This window comes from Microcaecilia unicolor, chromosome 4, assembly GCF_901765095.1.
Source record: "Microcaecilia unicolor chromosome 4, aMicUni1.1, whole genome shotgun sequence".
NCBI classification, from domain to species: domain Eukaryota; kingdom Metazoa; phylum Chordata; class Amphibia; order Gymnophiona; family Siphonopidae; genus Microcaecilia; species Microcaecilia unicolor.
In genome coordinates this window covers 191,284,886-191,297,914 of record NC_044034.1, presented here as the reverse complement: position 1 = coordinate 191,297,914, position 13,029 = coordinate 191,284,886, and the positions used below count along the sequence as shown (strand labels likewise).

At 43.8% G+C, this 13,029-nt stretch overlaps 1 protein-coding gene across 6 annotated transcripts in view; it reads left to right on the top strand.

Moving 5' to 3' along the window:
• The window catches only part of USH1C (USH1 protein network component harmonin), a 420,974-nt gene that overhangs the window by 137,882 nt on the left and 270,063 nt on the right, over window positions 1-13,029 (top strand). For all 6 annotated transcript variants that reach the window (XM_030201080.1, XM_030201079.1, XM_030201078.1 and 3 more), the window contains exons 9-11: window positions 1,898-1,982; window positions 6,237-6,296; window positions 11,229-11,285. In XM_030201080.1, the coding sequence (XP_030056940.1) occupies window positions 1,898-1,982; window positions 6,237-6,296; window positions 11,229-11,285 (202 nt within the window). The remainder of the gene's footprint in view (window positions 1-1,897; window positions 1,983-6,236; window positions 6,297-11,228; window positions 11,286-13,029) is intronic.

The window sequence follows — 13,029 nt, the reverse complement described above, 5'->3', positions numbered from 1 at the left end:
ATAGATGGTAAATTATGCATCTAAAATTATGCATATTAATGTGGATATAATGCAAAAATGTTAACACTTCCTCCTGGAGAAGTATTTGCATTAATATATCTTTGTTATATTTTGTGTGCAATAGGGGCCCTTTTACTAAGCTGTGCTAAAGGTGATCTACACTATGATTAGCATGTGGGTTTCCCTATGCGATGAGGCCATTTTCAGCGCAGCTGTGAAATGGCTACATTTCCATTTTTCCTATTAATGGCTAGGCATTAATTTCCAGATTAGCCCATGGCCATTAGCATGTGAGCCTTTCTGACACCTATTTAGTAAGTGCAAAGGGCTCATGTGCTAATCACATGCTAATCAGTTTGCGTGCAACAATCCAGCTGCGCTAAGCGATTAGTGCTGGGCAAGCCTACTCTCCACCCCCCAAACATGCCACCAGCACTAAAAAATACAAAGTGCACAAATGTCTGAACTACCACAGAGCACTTGAGTGTGCCCTGAAATAGTACATTTTGGCATGCAGGAAGCACGAGTTAGTGCTTACCACCGCTTAGTAAAAGGACCCCATAGTGTTTCATTGCACTGATCCTTAATGAGCTTGTTTTGTATACTCTGCATCTCAGCATAGATTCTTTTTTTTTTTTTTAATGTAATTTCAACAATTGGAACCAAGGGGGATAAAAATCTTGTATAGCAACAGGACAAAAGAATCACTATTAAACAGAGAAAATAAATCCTCCCATCCCCCAAAGAGAACAATTTAAAAAGGATTTCAAGAAGAAAAAAGGTTTAACTATTACAATATAAGAAAACGCAACCTCCAAGTCAATGTCTCATAGACCAGCAATATATAAACAGGGTCAACCATTGCAATCTAAAGATAATGATTCTCTACCACCCACAGTGAAACCCTAAGCAGCAAGGGAGGTAGAAAGCTGGGAAGGAACAAAGAAAACGTATTTCTGAGAAGAATATTTAAGAAAACATTTACAAGAAAATGAGCATAACGGCACTAATTGGCTTTAATTAGAATATACTCACACAGTTTTCAAGGCGTATTCTACAACACGGTGCACATATATTCTAATGCATGCAGTTGAAAAGGGGGTGTGGCCATAGGTGTGGAATGAGTGGACTGTGGGTGTTTCAAAAAACTATGCACACTATCATAGAATACACCTGATCTGCACCTAACTGGGGCGTAGGTATTTAGGTTTGGTTTTAGGTGGCCTAAATGGGTGTGCCTAAATTTTAGTTGCAAGAATGGTGTGTGATCATAATTTATAAACTACGCCTGCCTTTAGGTGTAGTTTATAGAATCACGCTAACTGCATTGTTTTTCAGCACCAATTTTTAATGCACCATTTATATAATTTGGCTCATTAAGGGATAGATTGAAGAAATGCTCATGCCTAACTGTAGATAGGCACGTTAATGCTAGTATTCTATGACATGCACATGTAACATCTAGGCACACACCTGTCCCGCCTATGGCCACACCCCAATTGTAGGTGCACAAAGTAGGCTTTAGGTGCATATTAGAGAATACTGTCTAAGGGTTGTTGTGTGCTTTACTTCTAATTGGGGCCATTTAGCACTAATTAAGGCCAAAAGTAGTCTATTATTGCTCATTAACACCAATTATCAGCTTATTATTAAACAAATTTATGCACGCAACTCACCTTATTCTACACTTATGTGTGCATCGTTGTATGCTAAATGTGAAGTTGGGTGCACAAGTTTATAGAATCCATGGGTAACTGTTTGCGTTACCATAAACATGCTTAGGAACACTGGCCCTTAAATGACTTAAATATTTGGAGAAAAACCCAAAATGCATGGAAAACAGATGGAAATGTTGTTCAATGTGAGAATGTTCACTTCGTTTTTTTTATTATTTCAGTATTTCCAGTGGTCCCTTGCAGAAGCCTGGCATTTTTGTTAGCAATGTGAAACCAGGTTCTCTTTCAGCTGAAGTGGGGCTTGATGTAAGTGTGGTTGTTGGAAAGTTACTGTGTCATTATTGTCTATTTCTTTAAAGATACCTTAACTTGAATGCCACAAGTGGAAAAGTGCATAAGTTATAGATCAGTAGCATGTGGTGCATTTGATTAGTATGTCCTGGAAAGAGGAACCTAAGGAGGGCTTAAGTGCACATTTAGGATTGACAAAGAGCGCTAAAAAACCTGACTGACTTAAACTAGCGCCAAAAGCTGTCACCATGAAGTGGCTCACATGGATTTGCTTAGCCCTTTTGAGCACATTGGGCGGCAACATACTAGATAACTTAGGGTTAGATACACAAAAAAAAAACGAGCCATTAACGTGGGTTTTAAACTGGTTCAAGCCAGTGCAACAAGCAAGTAGTAAACTGTGCCATGCACAAAAGGGCATTTTCCTGTCACGGTAGCAGCTAACGAAAAAGGAATGCAAATGATCCAAAGGGTATTATAATGAGCTGCACTACCGTTGCAGGCTATTATAATGAGATGTACTAAGGTATTACGATCCCCTTACCGTGGAAAACCTAACGGGAGGTCTGCACCTCTCGTTAGGCTGGGGCTGCTGTGAACAGGACCCATGGAGACCAGTGGGAAAGCACCTAACACCCATCTAAAAAAAAAAAAAAAAAGAACAAGCTGCGTGTCCCAAGTGCTCATGAGGGACTTAAAATTTTTTTGTTTTAAGTTATGGCACCTTCGCTATATCTGTGGCCATCCCTGCGCCTCCCTGTGCTGCCCTGGAAAAGTAAGATGCAGTGCCGCTCACCCCCTCCACGGCCTGCTGCAGGAAGGCTCTGGGGGTTCCTCCCTTCCGTGATCCCGGCTCAACCGCCACCCCTGAGAGCCCACCGCAGGCAAGAAAAGTGCAGGAGAGTGCAGTTGAGGACGTCCATCATCCATGTCTTCAACTCCTATCCATCTTCCGCCCCCAGGTCTCTCTCAGCCAATCACAGCGTGTTTAGCTGAGCTGTACTTTCTCTGTCCCTAGTGGACTCACAATCTAAGGGGTCCTTTTACTAAAGCTTTGTACGTGTAATCCCCCATCATAATGAGGATTACTAGAATAACATGTAGAATTCTCCAGAGGTCCTGGGGGGAGGTCTCTGCCAGTGGGCTGGAGAGTGAGCTTGGAGGCCTGCTCAAGGAGGGGTTGGCAGAGAAGTTACAGAGGAAAAGTGGATCCCTGTGGTGAGTGACAGAAGGTTGTAATTTGGAAAATGATAAAAGAAGTGGTGGAGGGGAGTACGAGCTCTTTGGTTGCCTGTACCTCACCAGGACCCTTGGGAGTATTGGAGGATCCTGGAGTGAAAGAAATAAATTCGGACTGAGTAAAGGAGTAGTCAGAGCTTCAGGTGGATAAGGGGAATCCAGCCTAAAAGCAGGAACCAGAGCAGGGGAAGCCTGTTCACGGCCAGGGTGCAGCCCTATAAGGTGCATCACTAGAAGAAGGACAGCCTAAAGGTCTGTGTCTGAAGGAGTTAGATTGATATCGGGAGTAACGGGAGCAGCCTTGGGGTTATTGCTGGCACAACAGGATGGGTAAAGGACAGGAGTCTGTGTAAATATGTACAGCATTGAAATACTCAAAGAGTGGAGTGGCTGAGATTATTTCAAATAGTCAAGGATGGACAGTATAAATAAGGAGCTTTGAAATGTTTAAACTGCTGGTTGCAGAAGTTTTCAGTAAAGTTATCTTGCATTAAATAAAACCTATTGCAGTGAAGAGTGTTTTTTGGTGTGAGAGCAAGGACGCTTGCTCTTAGACTTAGAATAAAGTACCACTATAAGCAGTGGCGTACCAAGGGCGGGGCTGTGGGAGCAGTCTGCCCCGGGTGTCAGCAGATGTGGGGGGGTGCTCCTCCGGTGCCCCAGTCCCCACCTGCCTACAAGCTCCGTGGACAGACGACCCTCTTCTGCCACCCGGCACCTGACCCAGCCTTTAAAAAAAATCAGTGAAGCGGTGGTGCAGCACCTCGCGTCTGTCTGCTCTGCGTGTAAAGGAAGCAAATCGCCTCGTCGGCCAGCCTTCCCTCACTGTGTCCCGCCCTCTGATGTAACTTCCTATTTCCGCGAGGGCGGGACACAGTGAGGGAAGGCCGGCCGACGAGGCGATTTGCTTCCTTTACACGCAGAGCAGACAGACACGGGGTGCTGCACCACCACTTTATGGATTTTTTTAAAGGCTTGGAGGCTCAGATGGAGAAGGGGACTGGGTTGGGGAGGGGGGCTCAGATGGGAGAAGGGGCCTGGAACTGGGGTCTGAGAAGGGGGCAGGAGGGAGAATGAGGCCATGCCCTGGGGCAGGTGGGAGAATGGGTCTGGGGCTGAAAAGGGGGTCCCTAATGCAAGGCATGTGGATAAAGGGGCAGGGGCTGAAACTCTGGGGGCTGAAAAGGGGACAGGGAGAAGTGGCTGGGGCTGAAGCTTGGCACTGGTGGGAGAAAAGGGCTGGGGCTGAAACTGGGGACTGATGGGATAGTGGGGCTGAAACTGGTAGCTGAAAAAGGAGGGCAGGTGGGAGATGTGGGCTGGGGCTGGAACTAGTGGCTGGTGGGATAATGGGGCTGGAACTTGGGGCCGAAAAGAGGGGGCAGAGAGAGAGGGGACAGATCCTGGATGGAAGGGGGAGCGAGAGGGAGGGAAGACCCTGGATGGATGGGAGAGGGAGGACAAATGGTCAATTGAAGGGGCAGAGAGAAAGAGCAGACAGTGGATGGAAAGGATAGAAGGGGCAGATAGTGGATGGAAGGGGGAGAGAGAGAGGGCAGATGGTGGATGGAAGGGGCAGAGATAGAGGGCAGATGTGGATGGAAAAGAGAGATAGGGCAGATGTGGATGGAAGGGAGAGAGAGAGGGCAGACATTGGATGGAGGGGACGGCAGAGAGAGAGAGCGAAGACAGATGCTGTATGGAAGGAAGACAGTGAAAAGAAGACGAGGAAAGCAGAAACCAGAGACAACAAACTGTAAATAAAATATATTTTTTTATTTTTTTGCTTTAGGATAAAGTAGTATTGTAGATGTTAATAAATGTTTATAAATAGAACATGTAAATAAGGTAATATTTTTATTGGACTAATTTTAATAAATTTTGACTAACTTTCAGAGACCAAAACCCCCTTCCTCAGGTCAGGATAGGATACTGTAACAGCACTATACTGTATTGACCTGAGAAAGGAGGTTTTGGCCTCTGAAAGCTAAATGTATTAGTCCAATAAAATGGTATTATTTTATTTTCTATATTTGTTTTATTTCTATTTGTTAATTTGTAAAGTGGTGATTGGTATTTGTTAGTTTTTTCAAATTTACATTTTCTGTTTCTGTGGTGTTTCATTGTATGCAGAATCTAGCATCTTGGGGTTTCAGTTTAATTTTTATCTAAATAAAAGTTTATGATTACTTATTCAATAGTGGATTAGGGTGTATCTGTGTTTGTGAAAAAGACTTGGCTTTCAGTTGGCGTTGACTGTGCAGGATCGACGATCTGTACTATTCTGTCTGGTTTCATTTTACAATAGGTGAATTGATGTTCTAGTGCTCACTGTAGTGTTTAAGATGCTTTTCTTTTCCTTGTGTGACTCATAGAAATGACTGCTTATGGTATGCTAGAATTGCTCTATAGGTCCTGAGTGTTTTATATTCTCAGTATGCCTAGTACTGGATTTTGGAGGGGGGTGTTAAAGAATGACCGGCCCCGGGTGTCAACTACCCTAGGTACGTCACTGACTATAAGGGTTCTCTTGAGCTCCTAAGACCCTGAATCTCTATTCTGGACCATTGACCCACTCCCTAGCTCAACTGCAGGCAAATTGGAACTGTGTGTGTGGTCTCCTGTGACACCGTGAACCCAAAGAGACAGAGCTTGTGGCCCGGGTTAGTCTGAGCTAAGCTGGGGGGAGTGTCTGTGAGACCCGGGTTACACACGTACTAAATTCTAAAAAGCCTATTTTATGCCTATGGGCTTCTTAGCATTTAGTGTGTGCTAATTCCATTAGTTTTTGTACCTGGTGCAATGCAGTCTTAAGTGACTTACTCAGTCACAAGGATCTGCAGTGGGAATGAAACTCAGTTCCCCAGGTTCTCAGCCTACTGCACTAACCATTAGGTTACTCCACACATATATGCATGCACAATTTTTTACAAGTCATTTTGTATATGTAAATTAATAAATTTGCCTCCGATAAGTATTCTTGTGCAATGATATAATTAGACTAATGCAGTTTTTGCCTTATTTGTTAAGATGGGAGATCAAATAGTTGAAGTAAATGGAGTGGACTTCTCCAATGTTGACCATAAGGAGGTAAGGAACTATATTGTCAATGGTCAGATTATCTTTCTTTGATGAAAATGAAGCGCTGTTTTAACATACAGCATCAAACAGGCTGGTGTAGTAAAGCAGACCAACCTGGGTACATATATTTATTTTGCTTTCAGCATGCATTTCTCAGGACTAATTTTACTCCTGTATTTCATACAAAATTTAGGGGGGAGTTATCAAAGTGGGTTACCATTAAGATGGGTTATTATACTGTTAACTCAGGTCATTAGTAACAAAGGGGCTTTTTTTCAAAGCATATAGATGTCTCAAAATGCCAAAACATCCAAATCCAAATTTTGCAAAGGCAGAAAAAGGAATTCCAACACTGCAGTATAACCAAATAATAAGGGGGCATGTTGTAGGCGTGTTTTGGGCAGTACTAGGGAGGGCCCGAAATCAGTACATCCAACAATGATTATCAAATGGGAAGAAATGTCCAAGTCTAAAAAGAAGGGTGACCAAAGTTAGACCTGTTTCAATCATGTCCAGGGTAAAAAAAGGTGCTCTGATTGAGCAATTGACCATTGGAGGGATTAAGGCATGACACCTCCCTAATCCCCCAGTGGGTTGCTGTCCCCCTCCTTCTCTCCTGAAAGCAGTGTGTTTTTTCTAGCAAAAAAGGTGCCGGTACTCAAATGATAGGCCACCCTTCAGGGGGTGGGGTGATCACTGAGGGACCCACCCCAGAATAGCCAGGCCCCCTGCAATCAGTCACAGAATCTATGACAAAGCAGAATTGGTGTGTAGAACCTGAGCTCTTTCATTAAAACTTGGGGTCCATGGGTCAATTTTAGCAGGCAATGGAAAGGTGCTGGTACTCAGTACCCCCTCAAAAAAAGCCCAGCCTGAAAGTGAAACTGATAGGGGATGCCGGGCTGTATTACAGCTTTGGGTATTATGGGCATTCTTAACAAAGCAGGAAGCAAGTCTGAGGAGTAGTCTAATGGTTAGTGCAGTGGACTGTAAACCGAGGGACCCAGGTTCAAATCCCATTTTAATTGTGAACCATACAGAAACAGAAACATACTTTCTGTATCTAAATATAGAAGCTTTCTAAAGGCTATTGGAATGGTGTACATTCAGGTACAGTATGTATTTTTCTGTTCCTGGAGTGCTCACAGTTACAAAAAGGGGGTCTTTTACTAAGCTGTGAGAAAAGGAGCCCACAGTGGGTAAAACCCCCCCAAAATAAGCCATGCAGTTAGAAGAACCCTACTGCATGACCATGCTGCAGGAAGTGGCGGTAAGGGCTCCCGCGGTGCCTGATTACCGCAGGGTTAGCACCACACTAGAGAAAAAAATTTCTGGAGCGCCAGAAATGACTCATATTCCAGCCAGAACTACCGATTTAGCACTGGGCTTACCGCCGCTTTGTAAAAGACCCCCTAAAAGAGTTAAAGTGGAATTTAAACCTGGGTCTCTTGGTTTAAAGTCCACTATACTAACCACTAGGCTGCCCCTCTGCTCTGCAGGGTTGTCTGTGTGACCATTCACTGCCAGATAGACGTCCTTATCTCTGCTTTTATGCTGTTCATATGTTGGACATTCCAGTTTGTAAAATGGCTATTCATACTGGACATCCCCAGCAGACAGATGTCCATCTCACATATTTTTGAACAGAAAATCCTGACTTATTTCCTGTTGGAAAATACGTGTGAGATGGACGTCGTTTTGAACATTATGAGCTAGACGTCTCTATTCTGACATGTCCTTTCAAAAATGCCCCTCCATGTCTCATTGTATAAAATTGAACCTTTACTAAAATAGCATGTGGTAGTGATAAAATAACCCATCTTAATGGTAGCCCACATTGATAATCTTAGTGCTACAATAAGAGGATAGAGGAGCTATGATAAAATGAGGAAATTAATTGGAAAGGAACTAGAAGGAGTGGTTTCATGTGGTGTTTAAAAGTACCATCATAACATCCCAGACTAAGAATATTCCATGCATTCAAGCAGCCAACTGGAAGACCAAAGCATTGCTAGCATGGTTAAATGGCAAGGTAAAAGAGGATATTAAAGCCAAAAGGGCATCTTTCAAAAAAACGGAAAGTGGATCCAAATGAAGATAATAAGAAGGAACATAAAGAATGGCAAGGAAGACATGGAGGCATATTTTCAAAGCACTTAGTCTTACAAAATTACATGGAGGAGCATAATTGAAAGGGACGTCCAAGTTTTAATTAGGACGTCCTCGCAGAACGTCCTGATCCAGGGGCGGGGAAACCTGTATTTTCGAAACAAGATGGACGTCCATCTTTCGTTTCGTTAATACGGTCGGGGACGTCCAAATCCTGAAATTTGGTCGTTCCTAGATTCGGTCGTCCCTAGACTTGGTCGTTTCTGATTTTCGGAGTTAATGGAAACCAAGGATGTCCATCTCGGAAACGACCAAATGCGAGCCATTTGGTTGTGGGAGGAGCCAGCATTTCTAGTGCACTGGTTCCCCTCACATGCCAGGACACCAACCGGGCACCCTAGGGGGCACTGCAGTGGACTTCATAAATTGCTTCCAGGTACATAGCTCCCTTACCTTGTGTGCTGAGCCCTCCAAACCCCACTACCCACAACTGTACACTACTACCATAGCCCTTACGGGTGAAGGGTGGACACCTACCTGTGGGTACAGTGGGTTTCTGGTGGATTTTGAAAGGCTCACATTTACCACCACGTGTAACAGGTGGGGGGGGGGGGGGGGCCTGGGTCCGCCTGCCTGAAGTGCACTGCACCCACTAAAACTGCTCCAGGGACCTGCATAGTGCTGGGATGGAGCTGGGTATGACATTAGAGGCTGGCAAAAAAATGTTTTTTTACTTATTTTTTTTGGGTGGGTGCTTTCCCTTCCCATGTCAAAAAAAGTTGAATGTACAGCAATAATTAATAGCCTCCACCAACTCCCACACTGCAGAAGAGCTTCCAAATGCGAGAAATAATATTGATATTCCTCAATAGTAGTTATTCAAAAATGAAGGGGGCAGTGAAATGTTTCATAACGCTGAAGGTCAGATAGTATCCCCCAAATTCTAGAAATGGCACCTAATTTAGGTACCGAATTGTGCACCCAGTTATTGAATAGGGTCATTCAATTGGTACTTTATTAGAGTTAAGAACCAATAATTGATGTTAACAAGCAGGCATTAATTAGCAGCTGTGCAAGTATGTAAGTAGCAACTTATGTCCCTATTCTGAATACTGAATACAAAAATGCAAAAGGGACATTAACATGGGAGGGGCATGGGCATGTCAGGGGTGTTATGACTAATCTTGCATGCGCTTTATAGATAGATGCATTTACATGCCCACAGTGGCGTACCTAGCTTGCTTGCCACCTACTACTACTACTACTATTAGCATTCTATAGCGCTACAAGGCGTACGCAGCGCTGCAACAAACATAGAAGAAAGATAGTCCCTGCTCAAAGAGCTACAATCTAATAGGGGCAGGTTGCCACTGCACCCCCCCCCCCAAGGCGTATCACACCTCCACACCCCCGAGATGTGTCATCCCCAACCCTCCAAGTGCATCACCCCCACCATCTTTCCTCCTAGAAAGGAGGTGCACGGATCAGTTGCACTGCTGTTGGCTGTGCTGGTCCTCTGCCCCGGAACAGGAAGAGGGGGCAGAGGACCAGCAGAACCGACAGCCGCATGACTGCTCCATGCACCCCCTTGCTGCTTGCACCAGGGGCGGACCGCCCGCACTTCCCCCTCCTTGGTATGTTACTGCATGCCCAACTACTGTTTTTAGGAACCAGATATGGTATAAGTGGTTGCATCTAAAGTTTGGCACATAACTGCAGACTTACACTAGTATTCTATAACGGATTTAGCATGCAACTATGCCTTTATAGAATACAAGCTTACACTCATTTTTTGAGCCATTTATATAACTTTCAGCGCCATTTATATTATTCGCCCTATCCCCCAGATTCTATAAATGATGTGCAAATTTACATGTACAAAATTGCATTCTATTCTGAGATGAATGCACCAGCCAATTAGCACCAATAATTGGGTGCTAACAATCAAATATTGAAATAGATAGGACAAAAATCAGTGCGCGGGGACTATTAAGCAATAATAGAAATTCTCCCAGCAACTCTAAATCTTTTCACTTATAAGGAGGATTTTGTAATGAAATGGTATGCAATTCTCAATAGATGTAGTAGAGATTTTATGTTGTTGATTGTAGAGACCATAGGATCAGTGAAACAAGAACTTAAGACAAAGGTGAATGACATTTCCATTAAATTACAACAAAAAACCAGGTGGATGAAATATACAAAATTGCAAGCTGAAATGTCAACTAAATTACAAATTTTTCATAATTCTATGAAATGGCAATAATCAATTATTGGCATTAATTGGCAACAATTTGGATTTCCATGCGCATCTTGCTACTTGCTATTCTATAAAAATCCATGCGCAAATCCTATAAGATGCAACTCAAAAGGTGGCGTGGGCATGGCCAGGTCAGGGGCATTCAGTAAAAATGTATGCACTATTACTGAATACTGGGGACCCATTCTTAACTTACATGCCAGGATTTACATCAGGTTTCAGTTGGTGTAAATCCTTGCACCTAAAGTTTGGCATGGAAATCTGCTGTAAGCGCTATTCCATAAAGCCACATGGATTTTTTTCAGCACCCAAATTTAGGTGCCATTTTCTGAATCTAGTCATATATTTCTAGTACATAAGCTATCTGCTGGATGACTGTCCTCTTGCAATGTATCTTAGCTCTTCATCTCACTTTATACATTCTTTTTTTTTTTTTAATCTGATAACTTGTATTGTCAACTTGTGATCAGGATTGTGAGCTAGAGAACATGTTAGATTACATTTTTGTGTCAGAAGTCTCTATTTCACCACTGGCATTAATCCCTATAATTCATCATCTTTCTCTTCTGCAGGCTGTGAGAGTGCTGAAAAGCAGTCGTACCCTGACCATCACAGTAGTGGCAGGAGCAGTAAGTAGCCTGTCCACACCACCAATAAACCTGGATCAACTGAAAAGGCAGCTGGAGCAAAGTTGATGTCTTTCCAGATAGTGCTCATTGTCTCCTTCCTCTGTTAATTACTCTAGCAGTTGTACCAGATAGTACCTCACAGCAAATACTATATGTCTTTCCAGTATAAAAACGGGAAATTATAAGCATAGTTGGCATGATCATTGTGAGGCTCCATTCTCACAGCACAGTTCTGTAGTCATTTTCATGCACCAAAGACCTCCAGATCTGAATTTGCACCTCTCTAGCTCCAAGTTGAGGATGATTCCCCTGAATTATAGAAACAAATCCCTTATCTGCCTAGTAAATGGGGCAAACCTATCTACTTCAGTGGCTTGTTTCCTGTTCCCTTATCACTTTCACTTGTCATGTGACTTTCTGCTGAAAAGTGAAGTCACATTCAGTCCCTGCTTTCATATACAGGGGCACTATGGGAAAATGAAATCCTCATTTGCATCACCTTGTTTTCTGCTTCTTCTTTCCCTCCTGCACAAAGACAATACCACTAATTTTGTATGCAAAACTTTTTAGATTTTCTGTATCATCACCAAAACACATTTCTAGTAATCATATTTCTCTCTCTGGAATGTTCACACACATCCTATATAATAATTCTCACCTCCAACGTTCTATGCTTGGGACCCTGGCTCCCTGGCTGCAGGTGGTCTGCGAGGCAGACACGCACTGACGTCACTGACGTCAAAACAGCTGATTCCAAGGCAAGGAGAGGAGTACTCCTACTGCCTCGGAATCAGCTGTCACTCCCCCGCGCTACGGCCCCCTCGAAACCCACCCCCTTCCGAGAACCTGTCGATCTACCCCACCGGAATGCCGAAAACCGCACCCCCCGCCGCTGTTGTGCACTACCTGTGCTGACAGCCGAAGTGTTGTTCTGCCCTTTGGGTGGGTTCCTCAATCATCTCAGAAAGTTTAACTCCGTGCGTCTGACGTCAGACGCACACAGAGGAACTTCCCGACAAGATGATTGAAGAACCAACGGGAAGGAAAGAACAACACTTCGGCTGTAAGAACAGGTAGCACAACAGCGGCGGGGGGGGGGGGGGCGGTTTTCGCCAGCACGGGGGGGGGGGAAACGACAGGTTCGCGGAAGGGGGGTCAAGGGGGCCGTACCCCGGGGGGGGGGGGGGGAATTGCCTGCCTAAGGCCCGTTTCCTTGCCTACAGAAACAGGCCTTTTTTACTAGTTTCTCCATAATTGCCACAACTATCAAACTAAATTTTAATGTTCAGCTCCAAAAAAGGGGCATGTAAATGGAAGGGTCATAGGCATTTTGGGGTGGAGCGTACGTGTGGTTTTGTAGTACTTGCGCAATTAGGGCTCCATGTGTAATTTTAGAGACAGTCATTTGCACCACGTTTTTGCTGCTGCAACTGGCCACACCTAAATTTATAATCTAATATAATCCTTAGTGTGCTCAAAAGTGTGTGTCTTTGTTGATTTTTCTCTTGGAGGAAAAGCCTCAAGTGGCGTGATGTATCTCCAAAATTCGCAGATATACTGTCAATTGTTCACGGAGTACTCACTCGCATCATCGGCATGAAAACCTCCAGAGTGTTTGTTTTATCATAAATTCTAACTGCCCTATTACAGAGTCAAATATGCCATTTAAATAACTTGACTTATCTGCACAGTCATGCAGTTATATGCAGTCCACGGCCAACTGTGGCCAGAGTTTCGGGTCCTT